Consider the following 18,907-nt stretch of genomic DNA (forward strand, 5'->3'; position numbering starts at 1 on the left):
TTTGAAACCGAGGCCAATTTGGTTGACGGTTGAGGGAGTAAAAGTTGAAATTCTTTAATTATGATTACATATGTCTTCAGATAGTCAAAATGGCTAACTCCAGTAGCAACGCAGATCCTCAAAAAATTGGGGGCAGAGACGTAAGAAAAGTTTATCTGATAACATACAGTAGCGCTAACACTGAAGTTTATGATAGAGAAAAATTCTCTGATATGATCGTGAAATGTTTTGAGGCAGTAACGACAGCAAAAATTTCCCAATGGGCATGTTGCATGGAGCAGCACAAAGTAAACGGCTACCATTTCCACATGTGCATTTTGTTGGACAAATTACAGAGATGGCTAAAAGTGAAAAATTATGTCCAACAAAAGTATGGTATTGTCATTAATTTTTCTGGTCACACAGGCTATCATACAGCATTCAATTATGTTGTCAAGGAGGATAGTAGTTTCATTACCAGCAGCAATCACCCTGAAACTGTTTCTTCTCCAAAAACGAGCAAGGCAACAAGGAAAAAAGCTGCAAAAAACCCTTCAAAGGAAAAGAAGCTGAAGTCAAAGCGTCTTTCAAACTTTGATGTCGCCAATATTATAGTTGAAAATAAGCTGCGATCGCGTTTAGATGTTCTTGTTCGGGCTAAGTCCAGTTTTGAAAAGGGTGACAGAAGGTTGTACGAGTTTGTCCTGAACAGAGGCGATAAAAAGCTGAATGATCTTCTGGACACCGTATGGGAGTTGGAGACTGCCAAGGAGAAGCAAGAAAGGGCTTCTATGTCTAGAATAGACATCCTTAAGGAGCAGCTTAGCGTTGGGTGCACCTGTGAAGGCCAGTGGCTCGAGTGTGCTCTCCAAATCCTTGACAAAAATTGCATCGATAGGTCTGTGTTTGCAAATGCCATTGTCAAACTGCTTGTTATGGGTCGTGGCAAGGGCCGTAATATTTACATTACTGGCCCCGCCAACTGTGGCAAGACTTTCATCTTAGACCCCCTTAGAGTGGTGTACGATAGCTTTCTGTCCCCAGCTACTTGCTCGTATGCATGGCTTGGAGTTGAGAACAAGGAGGTTATATTCCTCAACGATTTTCGTTGGTCTCCCGTTATACTTCCTTGGGCTGACATGCTGCTGTTGCTTGAAGGCCATGTGGTACATTTTGCTGCACCCAAAACCAACTACAGCAAGGACATCGAGTTCACGAGGGACACTCCAGTGTTTGCTACTGCCAAGGCCCCCATCTCCTTTATCAAAGGCTCGGTAATGGATGATCGTGAAACAGAAATGATGTCTGTTCGCTGGCGCATATTTACGTTCAGGCATCAGTTTTCTTTGGAAGAGCAGAAGACAGTCTCCCCATGTGGCCATTGTTTTGCAAAAATGCTCTTGGAATAACAATGATTTCCAGACGCTCCTTCCTAGAGAAGCTGCCCCGTACAAAGCGGAATGGTACTCGGGCAGCCAAACGACAACGGTTTACCATTGCATTTCCCCCTTGAATTTCTTGTTTATATGACAGTTTTAAAATAATTCCCCGAAAAAAGTGGTACACTATGATGTACATTCTAAAGACAAAAAAAAACGATTCTCGCGTTTGCCTATTCGAGTGTAATTGAAAGAAATCACCACGGTTTACCATTTTCCATCTAAGAACAGGAACAGTTAAGATTCATTTTTTTCAAAAATGGTAAACCGTGAACATTTTTGGCTAAATCTCAAAATTTATCAATCCAGTTTCGTAGAAACTTATCAGCCTTGTGGTACGTTGTAATGTACCTCCTTTGCGGAAACTACCGAAATATACCTGCAACCTGTTATTTTTTATAAGCTTTTTTAAAATGGTAAACCGTGATGGTAAACCGTGGCCAAGAGCATTTTTCCAATCCAATTCAACTCTATCACTTTTTATTACGTAAGCAATGGACGTTATCCAGAACTTTGAACAACAATACTAATTAGTCAGTTATAAAGGGCTTTTTGAAAATTTTTGCTGATAAACAATAAGCAATAAATTCAGATGAACTGCTAGTATGAGTATTTTAAAATAATCTTCAAACACGCAGCTTACGGAGGAGCTGCCAAACACTACAGAGAAACAAATCCATAGAGAACAAAAGCAATTTCAAAGCTGCAGTTCAAATTTTATGATACATAAGTTAGAAACTTTCATACAAAAAAACACTTTTAAGTTTTTTTGAATTAGTATTTAGTTCTATATCCATCATTTATGGCTAGAGTGCTCAAACGATCATGCATGCTTCGAATAGTTCTATCTATAACAGTTACATCAAAGTCACTAAATGCCTGCAAAACTCTTCCTTTAAAAGTCTGAAAGTCCTCTTTCACGATTTTTCCTCTCAACGCCTCCTGTCGCAAATTACATTTTATAATATTAAATAAATTTTCAATAGGATTCAAGTCCGGTGATCTTGCTGGTATCTCAACAAGTTCAGCACCCACTTCTTCTAAAGCATCGCTTGCCAATTTGCTCCTTTGACTGGGGTCATTGTCCATAACGAATAACAGTTTTTCCTTCTTTTTCATCGCTGCACATTCTCTGAGAGTGCTGTCCAATGTCTCATGCACAAATTTTGCGAACCACCGGGCGTTCATCTTCTCGTACTCCTCCGCAACAACAACCCCTGCCGAATAGGAAACACCAACCAACAAATGTAGTGTACGCCCTCCAGGCAAGTTCTTCGATCCTTTACTTGTAAACACAAGGCCCTCTTTTTTTGTTCTCCACACTCGTCCCCTTGGGCACAAAGCGTCGTTATACGGATTTTGTTTGTGATGGAATGAAACTCCGTCCAGATACATCAAAACATCGTCCGTCCAAAAATTTCTGTCATGTTTCTTTAAAGCATCCCTGGCATATGATACTCTCTTCCTCCTATCCTTAGCTGACAGTATACCCTTCTTTCTAGGATTCAGAAACCTATATCCAGCATCATGCAGAGCTCTTACCAAAGTCCTGTAGCTAACATGTGTGATCTGGCATTCCTTTGCTACATCCATCACTCTGACGTTTCCATTTGTTTCTCGCATCTTCTTGAAAGTCCTAAGAAACCTTGCCTTGTCTCTTTTGCTCATCAGTGGTGGTCTACCTGTCCTCTTATTCTCTTGTTTAGTTGAAGGCCCCTCCTTACAAATACGGACCACACTTGAAACAGAAATCTTGCAATGTTCCGCTATTTTTCGAAACGACAAAGACCTTCCCTTTCGCAAGTAGCAAGCCAACGCTCTCTCTCTGTCGCTAATTTTGCTATGAAACACCATGTTTGTTAAAGAGCAACTCAACAACTGCTTTTGATACTATAGTCAATTTCGTTTTTATTTCTTAGCTTATCGTTTAATTATACAACACCGACACAGTGAGAAACAGGAAGGTTTCCGCCATTGACATTCCAAAAATTCTATCTTGGAGACATTTTCACACGTACATGTGCTTTGAACAGCAATTGCAATACTTAATTTTCCTGTTTTTCATCTTTTGTTTTTTCCCTTGCAAGTCTGGTGAATTTTCAATATCTAATTTCGAAAAAAACAGAGCAGAATTTGAAGAATTCAAGTAAACAAGTGAATAATAATCATAATATCTCTAAAATTCGAAAAATAGCTAAATTAGGCCAATTCCATTTTAAATATCAAATTTTTTTCGACGCCAATGAAATCAGCGCTACCAAGAACCCCTACCCCCATAACATTGATTTTCATGCAACTAACGGTTTAAAAAAAAGCGCTCAGACAATCCTTGCCAAAAGTCTTGGTACACCAAGCTAAAATTTCGCATAAATTCAGTAGCATCCCCCTCTCCCCCTTGAAACAATGTTGAATAACAACAGTTTCAAAGCTTGAAATTCGTCCAATGTCAGTTTATCAGCTAGGGTAAGTAATAGTCTTTTCAGCCAACATTGTTTTTGGGGGGAGGGGGGATATATCTGTATCTTACAGCCGGAAACCTTTATTTCTTCAAAATCTTTCATTGGTCACAGGGTGTTCCAAGGACTTTTGTCAAGGATTGTAGATTCCTTGGAAAGGAGAAGAGGCAAAAACTTTTGATTGCTGCTGTGAGGCGTTGGAAACGGAGCCCAACAAAGTATTCTTATATCTGTAGCCAACATTTTCTCCCATCTGATTACAAAGTTCCACCAGGAGAACCCTAGACTTGCTTGAAACAAACTGCCATCCCATCAGTATTCCCTGAATTTCCAAAATACCTACAGCGTGCTCTACCAAAAAACAGGCAGGAATTGAAAAGGAAAACATCCTAATCACCTGAAGGAATCACAGCCAAGAAACAAAGGGTAGAAAAATCTGCCTATGTTGCAACTGGTGCTGGAGCAAATTCGCCAAAAAGAAGCTAAAACGTAAAATCAAAACTCTAAACCAAAAGCTGTGATGCAGAGATAACAAAAGCAACTTACTTCATGATATCATTGATACAATGAAAAACAGAAGCATGCTTTCATTTTCAGCAGCTGATATACTAAAAGTTTTTTGGAATTTCCAGGGAGATATTCATGAATCAAATAAGAAATTTATCAGTCACCCCTCAACAAATGTGTTATCGCTAAGAATTATAAAAGTTTGCTTCAACTGTAAATTTCTACTCCCACAAAGCTAACAGCTTCTTAAGAAAAATTTTCAAAATGCCACACCCACCATCAATCAAACAATGGACAGCCTCAGTCAACTGTGAGCCTGGATTTCTTTCTGAAGTTTTCAGTGACTTAGAAAAACAAAGCGACAGTAAACTTGATAGAAAAGATTGTGCCCTGTTAATAGCACTCTTTTTCAAATGACGTCACATCAAAATGACGCTTTGCATGATGGGATAGGTTTGCAGACAAAAATGTTTGAACCCCATGTACTTGCTGTAAGATCTGTGCGCGACCCATGTTGTTTATCCTTGGATCGCGGTTACAAAATTCCTTTTATTCAAAAAATCAAGCTCATTAAAAAAGGGTAAGGAGTCGTGCAACTGCTGCCGTAGGTGATCAGCCTTTTAAAATGGAAGAACTTGTGCTTTCAGAGCTGGATATTCCAGGTGCACATTTCAACAGAGATCCTGCAGAATATTCTGTTCTTGAACTCAAACGCTGGTTAGAATGCCACGGCGAGAAGAAATCTGGAAGAAAACAGCATTCAAGAAAGGTATTGATCCGAAGATTGATCATGGAAAGTGGTACGAAAAGAAAGGGCAAGAAAGACAAACACAATCATCGATGCAACCCAGAAACATAGATATTCCTGTGGAGGATTGGGGAACTTTCCAACTGCCGATATTCTATGGCAATGTATATCAGTATCTTATTGAGTCAGTTTCGCAGTTCGGCCTAAGGGAGAATACCTCAAGTGAGACGGAAGATGATGACAGAAACTTTTCAGACACTTCCGGCTACACTATAACTGCAAGACCACTTCGTAAAGGCATGAATCTAATGAAAGTGGCTTTGTGAGTGTTATGTTGATTATACAGATGACAATTATTATTTCTGGAAAGCTCATGTGCATCATTCAATGAAAAACGAGTTACCACTTGCAGTTGTTATTGTCCTAAGTCATAACCGTGGTTCAGTTCAGCAGGCCTCATGTACCTGTAAGGCTTCAGCATTCAGTAGATGCGGCTATGTTTCTGCCCTTTTGTTGAAAATAGTTCAATTTATTGAAGTTAATGGCACCAAGGTCAAAGCTCCTTCCACTTCAAAGCCATGCCAATGGCAAGAAACGAGCTAAAAACCCAACTGTGGTGCATTGTGCCACTTATGAGTCAAAGAAGGCTTCAAAACCCAATTTGTATGACTGGGATCCACGACCAATTAGGTATCAAAACAATTTTGGCAATGAACATGCTAATTCATTCCTTATAGTCTGGTCGAATTGTGGCTTGACCTAGAATTAAATGCTACATTAGCAAACTTTATAACATTCGAATCGAAATTTAATGGAGAATAACATGTTGAGAGCCTCATACTGAGGTCTTTGGGCAAAAAAAGTTATAACCGCTAGTTTGGATGGGGGTTTGTCAACAATTTTTCTGACTTTTGATATTTAGCTGCGAACCTTTCTGCTGAAAAGAAATCATATACCATAAACTGCATATTGTAAACGGTTCAAGCTTTGCACCAATACTTTGAAATATGCCACGCTTAATCCAACAAAGTTTACAAATAACATGATGACGTCATCAGTGAATATTTGAATTACATCGCTGTGGTAAAAATGTTTATTCGTGCAGTGAGAACTGGTGACTGGAACTTGCATTTGGTGTCTTTTAAGAAAATGCTGAACTTATTCGCTGCTACAGCCCATGTTAACTATGCTAAATGTGCAAGTGGCATCTACATGACATGCTCTCATCCTTGGGTCTATGATCAATTTGCAAGAGGCAATCTGCACAGTATCAGGCGCAGCGAGCGATTTTGGTCAGGTTTATGAACAGATTTGGTCATTGAACAGGTGATGATGAGAGCATTGAAGAGCAATGGTGGTCTGACACGAGGAAGAGGTATTTCGGAATCTACTCACCAGTTATGGATCAGAAGTATGCATAGGTCTGCAGACATACACAATGCAATGAGTGAATTGACTAGCGCATATAGGAAAACAAGTGAACAGCATGTTCAGTTAGGCCCAAGCAGAGTGTCTGGAGACAATAAAGATCTTACGTTAACCAAATAATGGTTTGATCTCCACAACCCTTTTGGTGAAGACGGGCAACATCTTAAAAGTTTTTCAACTGGCTTGATTGCTGATGATCGAGTAAACTGTGATGAAGCAGAGAATGTTGAACGAAATATTCAAAACCGACATGATAACAGGAGCATGGAAGATGCGAGCATCAAGAGAAAAGAAAGAGTTCAAAAATTTTAAGATCTCTTGCCTAAGACGAAAATTGGGAACAATACAGTGACCATCAATCCAACTAAACTGTTTAGCCGTTTGACTGACTTGGCTAACTTCCAAATGACCCTTACTGAAAACTTCTGCTATGAACTAACTCTAGAGCCGACGTCTCTCTTTAAACAAGGTATGATGAGAAAATCGGCTAAAGCTGTTCTTAGAAATCACCTACTGGCTACAGAGAATGCAATTATCCTGACTACTAATGACGTTTGCGTCTTTGATGGTGATGCATTGCTCCACAAAGTCCACTGGCCAAATCAACGTATTCTGAAGTTCTTGAACAGTACATTGCATTTGTAATGCACAGATTTGGGAAGTACACTTGCGTAAACGTTGTTTTTGATGGATACTCAGACAGAATGTCAACAAAAGTGGCGGACATCAGGAGCATCTTCGTTGAATGAGCAAAACGTCAGCTAGCATTGAAATCACTGAAAGCTCAAAAGTTACTTGTAGCAGGGAAGCATTTCTGGCGAACATAGATAACAAGAATAGGCTGATTAAGTTGCTTTGTACTCGGTTAGAGAGTTTAATGTCTAATTTTAGATGTTTTGGTCGGAAAGTCTAACATTGGATTTCTTACCAGTGTATATTGCAAGCCTACTTTTACTGGTCAGTACATATGCTGAAATTCATTTTGCCCAAAACAACGCAAAGTCAACCTTGTCAAAACATTAGTACATTGGCCACTTATGATCTGCTCGAAATCTACACTGCACGCTGAACTGGAAAAACTCAAAACGATCTTCCTGGACAACAGCTATCCAGAAGATGTCATTTTATCTTATACTTAGGAGAAGATTGCAAGTTTTTCGGCTGTTCAAAAGTTTGGTCTGCAAAAGTGCCCAGTTTATTTGAAACTACCATGGATTGGTAACAATTCCTTGCGATTCGAGAGTCAGATTAGGCAAGCCATAACCAAATGTTTCTTTGCTGTCAATCCTTGGATTGTTTATAGCACTAGGAGAGCCCTTCAATCCATTGAAAAGGATTGCCTTCCTACCAACCAAAAAAGTTCTGCCATTTATGAATTACGTTTCAGTGTAATTCTAGCTACGTAAGACGCACAACCCAAAGATTGGGGGATAGGATAAAACAGCATGTTCCTTCCAACATCAGAAACATAACTGCCCGTCAAAGAGAACATTCTCCTCGATCTTGTGGGTCTAGAAACACTGTTAAAACAAGTGATTCTGCCATCGCTCAACATCTTTTAGACAACCCAGAATATACAAAACTCTATAATGACGACATCTTTCGGATAATTGGCAGAGCCTGGTCGTCCTTCCATCAAGCAGTTTTAGAGTCGATCTACATAAAAACAAAAAAGCTGCCATTGTGTAGACAGAGGGAGTTCGTTTTCTCTCTTGGACTCCATTGGTAATTTTTCTTAAAGCTCGCTGCACTGATTGGTCAACTATACCGGTCTTGTGCTTGCGTTTTTCTGATTGGCCTATTTCAATCCACAACTGGGTATATATTTTCCATTGCGTTTTTTCGTAACCTTATTCTGACGCTTTATGCTCTGAGGAGTGTCCGACGAAAAAGCTTTCAGTATGTCGTAAAATGTTTGATTTTTTCAAAGCCTTTTTTGAATTCTGATATTACTGTTTACGCCCTTAAGAATGGTGGCAGCGCCATTTTTCATTTTCAAAAATTTGTCTTTAATTTCTTAAAGGACAAGTGAGACGCTTTTGGCGCCAAATTATTTTTTTTCTTTTAACTCAAAGTAAAATGCTGTATGAGAGTGCTGTTGAAATATTTTTCTTTTCTGATTTCATTTTCCTACTTAAAAACCCTTTTCAAATTATGGCAGGAAATGAATCACATGATACTGTGACGTAGATTGTGATAATTTGTTATTGCTGCGACTGGTATACAGTGCAATACTAACGTTTACAACACGCTTCTAAACAAATTCAGAGTTAGTTATCCAATCATTTTTTGCAAATTGTTCTCGACATTAAGTAATTCTTGTAAATAAGTATAAATAGCAATAAAATGCACCATTGTATTGCTTACGGATGCACACCAAAAGTAAGAGCTGCGGCCACCGCCGATTGGAAGAACATTTCATTCCATAAATTTCCAGAGGACAAAGCAGTTAGGAAAGCCTGGCTTGTCAAAATAAAACGAGAAAACTTTGTACCAAGTCGACACTTCAGAATCTGCTCCGTTCATTTTACAAATGAATCGTTTCGGAGATCGCCTGTCGAGCGATGATGAAAGCACAACTTTTGCCAGATGTCGTCCCAACGCTATTTGTATATAACAAATTGAAAAGCGTACATATGTTGACCGCAAAAAGAGAATGCATTCAGAAGTAAGTCTTATTTTTTACTACGAGTGTTAATTCAATCGGGAAAACCATGGAGGGCTGCTGGGAGCAAACAACCTTTTTGTAACGTGGGCAAGTGTCTTCCGTATAAAAATATGTTACACCATGCTACGTACAAGACAATTTTCTTATACCTTGTCAACACCAAGTTACCGTAAAAGCTCTATTAAACATCCCCGGGTTTTTTTTAATATTCAAAGGTTTAGAGAGAGGGGGCTTAATAAAAATGGGGGCTTATAAGAGAGGGGGCATATGTAAAAATCACTGCGCTGAGTGCTTCTCAAGGAATTTTAGAGATGCTGAAGTCAGAACTGGACAAGAAAATTTTGACTCTCAAACACATGAAAAAAGAAATTGGCAATAGTAGGACGAAATACATCATTAGATATGACTAAATCATTGCAGTTTACACTGTAGTCTTTTTTGTATGAAAAAGGGGGCTTAATAGACGGGAGCGTTATTTCAAATTTCTGTTAAATATAAATTATTGACCTATAAAAAAGAGATGTATATTAATTCAAGTATACCGAGAGTATACCGTCCAAACAGTCTACTCAATCTCATTCATAGAGCACAACTCACATACTTCGGACACGCCGCACGAAAACCAGATGACAGCATAGAAAAGATTGCTATATTGGGTATGGTTGAGGGCAGTAGAGGGAGGGGCAGACCCCCGACGCGGTGGACTGATAACATCAAATCGCTCACTGGCATGCAACTCTACGAAGCGCTAACCATGGCCCAGAACAGAGTGGATTGGAGAGAAATGGTCATGGCAGTCACAAGCAACCGCAACGGCTGAATGAATGACGACGACGATTAATTCAAAATTGACTCACAATTTATTGAGAGAAAAAATATTTTCAACCAGGTTATTGAATCAGCACGTGCATCACATCAATCATGTTCAAATGCTGAAACAGAGCCTAATGTTGATGAGACCACTGATCGCATGGATGCTATGGTTACTGTGGACATAACAGATTCTGTTGTAACAAGTGATGATGATGATGATGATGCAAAAACAATTGTTGATGTCTCTGTTCAAACAGATTCATGCAATTGCCGCTGTTTTTGCTATAAAGACGATTATGTACTGTCTCAGGAGAGTACCACAGAGAGCACAAAAGAAATTGAAGAATCTGATTATGAAACAGATGAACTTGGGAGTGATTTAGAGGTAACCATGAAAGCGATACTGAGTATGAAGAAATAGTAGATGTTCCCCCTGGCACAATTTTTTACAACAAAACTGTGTTTATATAAATTATTATCTTTGAATATAATTTGATTGTAAAAAAAACCACTCACCATTCTGTATTTCCAATTCGTCCACTGGGATGTTCTTCTTCTGTGCCACCATTTCTAGGTCGTCCTTGGAGCTTGATGTTTCCGTGATCGTATTTGGGTAGTTGCTTTATACTAGAGGTTCAAATTGGAACGATTTCCAAAGAGTTATTCTCTGCATAATCGAAATCTGTTTGAAAATCTATCATGTTTTTTCTGAGTTATCTGATATTTTGTCTACCTACTGCTACTTGTTACCAATGACAAGAAAATTACGAGTTATCACAATGTACATTGTAGATTTACGTAATAAAAAGCAAAATCGCGCCCCCTTCGCCCCTTGATTAGAATATTTTCTTCTAAACCAAGACAAACTACTTACTTCTAAATGATGATCTATAAGTTAATGAAAAGAAAAGATAGGGTGAAAAGTGTGTCACTTGTTCTTTAAGGAAACCAGATTTTTGGATGAAAATTTCCAGTATGGGGTAGTTTCATGCGCAGGTTCAAAGTGTTACATTAACAACGCCATCCTAGCTATTTCATTGACTAAATTAAACTTAAATACATCATATGCCGAAATTGAAAAAAATGCATGGCTTTGTTTTTACATAAGTTGGGTGCGGTCAATTAACCATTTTGAAAATTTACAGATATATACTGAAAATGTAAAGATATATACTGAAGAAGCTATGAGATGGAGTCCTGTTTGAAATAAAGAAGCTTTTAAAGTCATGATATATTTCTAGGTATACAGAACAACTTGTAGTCTCAACTTGAATACCCTTTTTCTCTACATTGTAGTGTTATAGCAATATGAGTGGATCTAGATTTTTTGCTTCAATTTGTTTTCTTGATAATCAACCTTATCAAGAAAACAATAAGACAGGTAGTAGAATCCATTTTCATTTTGCTCTAGGAAATTATGTCCTTATTGTTATGAAAGACAATGACCTTAACCTTTCTTTATCTTACTACAATAGAATGTGTGCTGTTGAGTTTGCTATTGAGTTCCTCTTTTTGTGTATGTTACCTTGTTCACGTTGATTTGAGTTGAGACTAATTTTGTTGAATAAAGCCACAAATGTGCTTATCTTAGATTTTGGTTTTCCTCAGTTTACTTCTCTCTCATTACAATTTATTCAGCAAAATTTAATGAATAAAATACTGCGACCAGAACGTTTTAATGCCGATTCCAAGCGACTCGTGAGCTACAAAATCATGGATTCATTGAAAGCGAACTTTTGAAAATTTTCTCGCTGTGTCAGGGGAAGCAGATATTGACAAGTTTGGAGTTTTGACGAACTTTGTATCACCTACAGTTTATGAATACATAGAAGAATGTACCACCTACGAATCAGCAATCGAAACGCTTCAAAATATTTAGGTAAAACCAACTAACGAAATTTACGCCCGACATGTACTTGCAACTCGACGGCAGCAGGCTGGCAAAACTCTAGATCAGTATTTACAGGCTCTCAAAGTGTTAAGCAATGAATGTAACTTTCAATCTGTCAATGCTGCAAAGTACTGTGAAGAATACCTTCGAGATGCATTCATTACGTGCTTAAATTCAAATCAAATTCGTCAGAGACTATTAGAAAATAAAACTCTGGATCTAAAGACAATGTTTGATCAAGCTCGAGCTTTGGAATCAGCGATGCGAAGTTCAGAAAGCTATTCAACTCCTCAGCCATTCAATGCAGCAATTCCATTCTTCGAAACAACTTCTCAGCATGCATCCATGACCGACTTAACACAAACAGCCCCAACATTGGCTGCAACTAATGCAAAGTGCCCGACTCGATATTCTATCTGTTATAAATGTCAGAAAAAGGGACACTTTGCGAAAGTCTGCAGAGGAAAACCCGTAAAGACCGATGAAGTTTCGGATGCACTATGGTCACCTACCCTAGCTACTGTTGGAGCTCCTGAAACACTACAAAAGTCAACTGCTACAGTGGTTGTGAACTCTGACTGGAGTGTCCAAGCCCTCTTTGATAGTGGGAGCAGTGAGAGCTACATACACCCAAGCTTAGTGCAAGCTGCTGCTATATCTGTCAGTCCTTCAACTAACACAGTCTCAATGGCTACAACCTCATTGCAGACAAAGACTGAGGGGTTCTGTACGGTCACACTTAATTACCAAGGACACACATATAAGGATTTTCGTCTGTCGGTCATGCCAGGACTATGCTCGGATCTTATTCTGGGGCTCGATTTCCAATCTCAACATGACAGTGTCACATTCAACTATGGTGGCACAAAACCTCATTTGTCCGTTTGTAGCTTTACTTTGCTAAATATTGAGCCACCTTCACCATTTACAAGTCTGACATCTGATTGCCATCCTATTGCCACAAAGTCCAGACGCTACTGTAAAGAAGATTTAATATTCATTAGCGATGAAGTGCAGAGACTACTTAAAGAAGGCATCATAGAGCCTAGCCAGTCTCCATTGCGCGCACAAGTTGTAGTTACAAAAGATGAGAACCACAAAAAACGTCTAGCCATCGACTACTCTCAGAGGATCAATCGATTTACACAGTGGGATGCTTTTCCGTTACCAGGAAAAAATGATACAGTCAACAAAATTGCACAGTACTGAGTCTTCAGTACAATTGACCTTCAAAGTGCCTACCACCAGATACCTTTGAAAGATGAAGACAAACTTTACACTGCCTTTGAAGCCAAGGGTGGGCTTTATCAATTTACTCGCCTCCCTTTCAGCGTAGCTAACGGCATGGCATGCTTCCAAAGAGAAATGATGAGATTTGTTCAAAATAATAATTTAGAAGCAGTGTTTCCTTATCTTGACAATCTATAACTATCTGCGGAAAAGATCAAGCTGATCATGATACAAACCTTGATCTGTTCTTGGAAGCTGCTCGGAAGACTAATCTAAAATTCAATGAAAGCAAGAGTGTCTTCTCAACTCGGCGTCTTCCATTACTGGGATATGTCATCGAGGAAGGTACAATTTGTCCAGATCCAGACCGGCTAAAGCCTCTGCTAGGGCTACCTTTCCCACGAAATTCAAGATCTCTGAATAGGTGTCTGGGACTTTTCTTTTATAATTCTCAATGGGTTCCAAATTTCTCTGATAGAATAAAGCCCATAACCAGTCACAAGGGTTTTCCCTTGTCTCAGGAGGCAGAGAAGGCATTTGAAGAAATAAAAAACCATCATTGCTAAAGCTGAACCAGCGTCACGAGGGTAAAATCAAGAATGACAAAATAATGCGCTGGAGAATCGAGCTCAGTTGTTACAGCTTTGACATTGTATATAGGCCTTGTAAACAGAATATTCCTCCAGACACATTTTCCCGAGCTAATTGTGCCACAAGTACAAGTGATTCTCTCTATAAGCTACATGACTCTTTGTCTCACCCCGATATGATAAGATTCTGGCATTTCATCCGTACTAAGAACTTGCCATTTTCTCTAGATGGAACCCCATCAGAATCGCCAGAATCACTAGTCAGTGAGCCAGAATCACCCAGTCATGCATAAGCTGACCCAACCCAAGAACATGTAACCAAAGTTGTTGAACCTGCGACATTTTCAAATGCTAAAGAGCAGTCTCCTGTATCACTTAGAAGGTCACAACGTGAACGGCGTCCTGTGGATAGGCTTGGTCTATAGACAGGGGTGAATGTTATGAAAGAGAATTACCTTAACCTTTCTTTATCTTACTACAATAGAATGCGTGCTATTGAGTTTGCTATTGAGTTCGTTCCTTTTGTGTATGTTACCTTGTTTACGTTGATTTGAGTTGAGACTAATTTTGTTGAATAAAGCCACAAATGTGCTTATCTTAGATTATCTTAGACAACATACAACAGCCCTCATTGGCCAGAAATACGACCTTGCATTTCGGATGTCTTTTTCAACTGAATCAATTTCCTCTAACAGCCTGATCCAGTATTTCTTCAGATTCCAGCTCGATCATACTGACAGATTGTAAGAGAATTTAGTGAGAAGCTAATACGCATTCGCTATACTTGTAATGCAAAATCAAACTTTAGGCCATATTCTTCATCAATTGAGGTTCTTTTTGCACCAATGCACGAACTGGACAAAGGAACAACGTGATGATAGCTCCTAGTACCAGGGACTGACTTTGCATTAAAAAATCTTGTCTTGAGGTTTGCCCTTGTTACTTTCATTTTTTCCTTGGGTATGAATTTGAAGTTGTTTCCTTTGATTTCCTCTTTGCAGAACTCAAACTTTTCAACTGCACTTAGAATTTGGTTATCAAATGGTCCTCATGATGTTATTTCTATTAACTGTGCCCCCAGCATCATCACATGTTCACTTGCCATGACTTGTAGCAAAAAATGACCATGTGCAATTAGTGCCAAAATCAGCATAATGGAAGAATAGGTTGAGAAAATTCTTACAGTTTTTGAATTGGCCAGCACATCCATCAGAGAGGTAGTTGACAGATTTCACTTAAGAATTGATACTTTCATTTATGTGCTTTGAAGTTTCTTTTAAAATTTGGTTCACCATCGTTTACATCGTGATATAGATCATCTGACATGAAGCAAATGGAGTGATCCTCCGTCTGACCATTCTTCTTTGTGAACACAACAGCTGGATGTAAGGTACCTTGTGATTTGTTCCAGTGATATCCCTGCTTTTCATCCTGTACAAGAAACTTTATGTTTAATATTTATGAATTGTATAAGGATTCTACTAAACGATATTGTTTTATTTAGTCTGAAATATCTTTGCTTATGGTGTTAAAGGAAAAAAGATGGCACATCCCAACGTTTGCATCCAAATTTGAGGCGTTCGGAAGTTTCGTTTTTCATCCCAATTTGCATTGCAAACAGAAAGGTCCCGGGTATCCCTAGCCAATCAGAACACTGCATTTCTAGAGGACCACCACTTCTGTGCACACAGATTCAAAGATGGCGTCTTCAAAAACTGATTGGAATAGCGATTTAGTTAATGCGTTAATTGAGCAAGTGCAACACGGGAAGTCCAATGTACAAAAACAAGAACGCACAAGAAGCTGCTTGGCTGAAAATATCCAGCAATATTGGACTTGAAGGGCCTCTATTATGTGCAGGATCAAAGTGGCGCGATTTGAGGAACACATATCGAAAAAAACTAAAAGCAACAGCACCTAAATCTGGTGATACTGGTGGATCAAAGAGAATTAGGTGGCCATGGATGAGAGTCATTGAATTTAGCAAGGCATTTTTTAATATTGAAGTGCCAACTGTCTCAAATTTTTTGAGAATTGGCCTGGACCATGACACTGACGAAGTGGATGGTGAAGAGGAAACACTAGAAAACGTTATAAAATTTACAGTTGATTTTTTGATATCCTTTTCAACTTGATTTTGTGAATGCATCGTATGTCGAAATGAGCATTGGGTCGAATGACTCTCTATTCGATCAAGAAGAGGAGAGCACCAATTTGGCAAGCAGCAGCAAGAAAAACGGAGCAAAGAGAGCAGGGGGGAAAGTAGCTTTTCAGTGACAAACTTTTAGCCAATAAAGCCAGATGTTTCTGGCAAACAGAAAAAAAAAGAAACTGCTGCTTCAACAAATGCAATAGACCTTGCGATTTTAGCAGAGCTCAGAAGCTCTCGAGCCAATGAAAAAGAAGATGAGAACAGCTTTTTCATGCACAGTCTTGTGCCTCAACTGAAAAGGTTGGACCCCAAATCGAAAGCCCGGGCAAAATGCCAAATTCAACAGTTGCTTTTCGAGTATGAATTCAGAGAGTAGCACAATAACACTAATACTTTAAAGCCTATATTCTGTATTGAAAGTACACTATAAGTAATTTTTGTAGCTGTAAAAATTGTATCTTTATTTATAGTTACCTTGGCTAATCTTTACATATTTTATAAAATGTTAGTGTTGCAAAAGATACCATAACCATTGAAAGAGATATTAATTATTTCTATAAAGAGTCCACTAGTCAAAGTTGTTACCAAAGGTGGATACAGGGTAAGTTGCACCCTCCTCCTCAAACATTTTTTCAGTTGGCACATTAACGATTTTTGCCAGGCAAAGGAGAGTTTGTTTCTCAACATGTTGTATAAACTTTTTGCAACAATAAATTTATTAACATTTCTGTGGCAGTTTCTGTAGCAGAAGCACTTTCGAAGTAGTATAAAATTTAAAATATTTACACATGAAATCATCATATAAGATTATATACTTATGAGTAGACCCTAAAAGATTGAGAGACCTCCTTTTTTGTTGGCAAAAATCATTTCTGTATCCCTCTGAAAATTGTTGGCTTTGCCCCTGGTGTTTATTTCAATAAGAGCCTTTGATCACTGTTCTAAGATATTTCTGATTAACTTAAAAACAAACTTAATATCCTTGTTTCGAGTTGCCTTTATTTTGGGTCTAGGTTTGAATTTGATTGCACTAATGGTATTTTCCCAAGTAGAGCCCACCTGTGAGTCAAAAAAACTTGAGCCTTAAAACAACCTCACTTCCTGTGTGTCAAAATGGCAAGAGAGATCAATAAGGGACAACCTTTAAGAATTTTTTGTGATAGGTCAAAGCTAAATAAATGAGATTTAATTCATGAAAGAAAAGAATCAAAACAATACAATGAATTGAAAGTGCAACAGATTTAATTAATATTGATGAAAATATATCAAACACGGATGGAATACAGTTCCTCGTGGCACATACATTCCTCAAAATCAAGCAAAGAATTCTTTAAAAAACCAGAATTGTGGATTATAATTAGCATAGGTTTTGTCATGCACCAAAGATACCTCCCCCCTACATTTTTTTTTCAAAAAGCCAAATTTTTTGTCATAAAGAAATAATTTTGTATTGTTACTAATATTTAAAATGAAATTAATGAAAATTTTCTTGTTTTCAATGTTTATTGGAAGGGATGGGGTAACTTGCTAATTTTTATCACATGAATTTCAGTTAATTATTTAGGGTAAAATTTTGAGTTGAATTTTTCAGGGTTCTGTTTCTATTCCTCCCAGTTCCTGCTGAATAGTACCCAGTGTCATTTCCAGCTTCTTTTCTTCATCCACCTGGTTTGCTTCCCTGTCTTCAGAATCAGTGAAACCTGGGGAGCAAATCTTCATTCATTCCTTGGGGAAGTTGTATCATTTAACATCAGAAAGTTGTGGAGTGCAACCACTGCTTTGGTTATACCTATACAGCGTTCTTGGGAGGCATTGATCGGTCTTTTGGATATCCTCCATCGAGCTGTTGATATTCCAAAAGTATTTTCACTTACACGTCTCACCTTTGACAATCTGTAATTAAAAACACGTTTCTGGTGCTCTAAATACCTTCCTCTCTACCATTTTATGAGATTGCTCTTCAAACTGTTCTTCAGAAAAATGTGAGCAACGAAAAGAAATAAAGAAAACATTAAAAATAAAGGAAAAGAAAAAAGATATAAGGGCAATACCAGAATGTCAGAAAATGAGAGCCAACAATGCCTATCAGCAAGCTAAGGTATTATTCAGTGTCATCAATCCTTTAACAACAATACTGTTTCGCAAATCTTTACTTACAACAAATGACAATTACATGTAAAATATACATTTTACAACAAATGATAGAAGTATCATTATACATACATACTGTACATGAAATGTGTACAAGTTATCTCCTTCAACACGAACTCAATGCAACACTACTTTAGGTATTTTTGAAAGAAGTGTAAAAATTAAAAGCAGGGCTGCCTCTTCTTATGAACTTATGTCAGCAGTTTCAATAAATATTAAAAGTATAGTCAACGTGAAACTTTTAATGGTTTCATCTTTATAGGAAGTTTGTAATAACCTTGATAAAGGCCAAATCAAAGAACTTTTGGCAGGTATGGCAAAATATGCTCCCACACTTTGGAGTATCTTGGTTACGAAGGCCCCTACCGCCAGCGGAGAAGAAAAACCTGAAGGAAGGGAAGGAAGTATAGATTCACCTGAGTGGTGTGAATGTGGCAAGTGTCGTTAGATGAAAAAATAAGAAGAGTGCGTCTGTTGCAAGAATGGCATAAAGAACCACGAGCATCCATTGTTCGAAAACAATGTTCTAACTGAACACAACTTAGAACTGGCTATGCAAAGCAATGCTGACTTTCTTAATTATCCATTTGACTTTCTTAAATAATGGATGTTGGCGATACATAGCATTTCAGTAGTACATTTTATGGTTTTGAGGAAAACTTGGCAGAAGAAATCGGAAAGTTATACCTTCATGCATTGTCTGGAAAATCAGAGATAGATTCCCTGATCCTAATGGGAACTACACAGTCTTCATAGATGTTGGTCATTATGCATAGCCATTTGCTAGAATCATGGGTAAATGTAAATTAAACAACTTTTTTTGGCATTGTGATGTAAATCTGCATAGGTCTTATT

The 18,907-nt window shown here is 38.1% G+C and overlaps 1 protein-coding gene across 1 annotated transcript; it reads left to right on the top strand.

Moving 5' to 3' along the window:
- The first annotated feature begins 12,157 nt into the window (after positions 1-12,157).
- On the top strand, positions 12,158-13,138 carry LOC148959695 (uncharacterized). The gene has a single exon (XM_089110346.1). It carries the CDS (start codon positions 12,158-12,160, stop codon positions 13,136-13,138), a length of 981 nt encoding a protein of 326 aa, XP_088966472.1.
- Positions 13,139-18,907: the final 5,769 nt, after the last annotated feature.

This window comes from Rhopilema esculentum, chromosome 9 (assembly GCF_057945365.1).
Source record: "Rhopilema esculentum isolate cy_ngs chromosome 9, ASM5794536v1, whole genome shotgun sequence".
NCBI lineage: Eukaryota > Metazoa > Cnidaria > Scyphozoa > Rhizostomeae > Rhizostomatidae > Rhopilema > Rhopilema esculentum.

Bases quoted from the DNA above. Each gene is read 5' to 3' on its own strand.
- LOC148959695 (XM_089110346.1), top strand. From the start codon at position 12,158: ATGTTTGATCAAGCTCGAGCTTTGGAATCAGCGATGCGAAGTTCAGAA.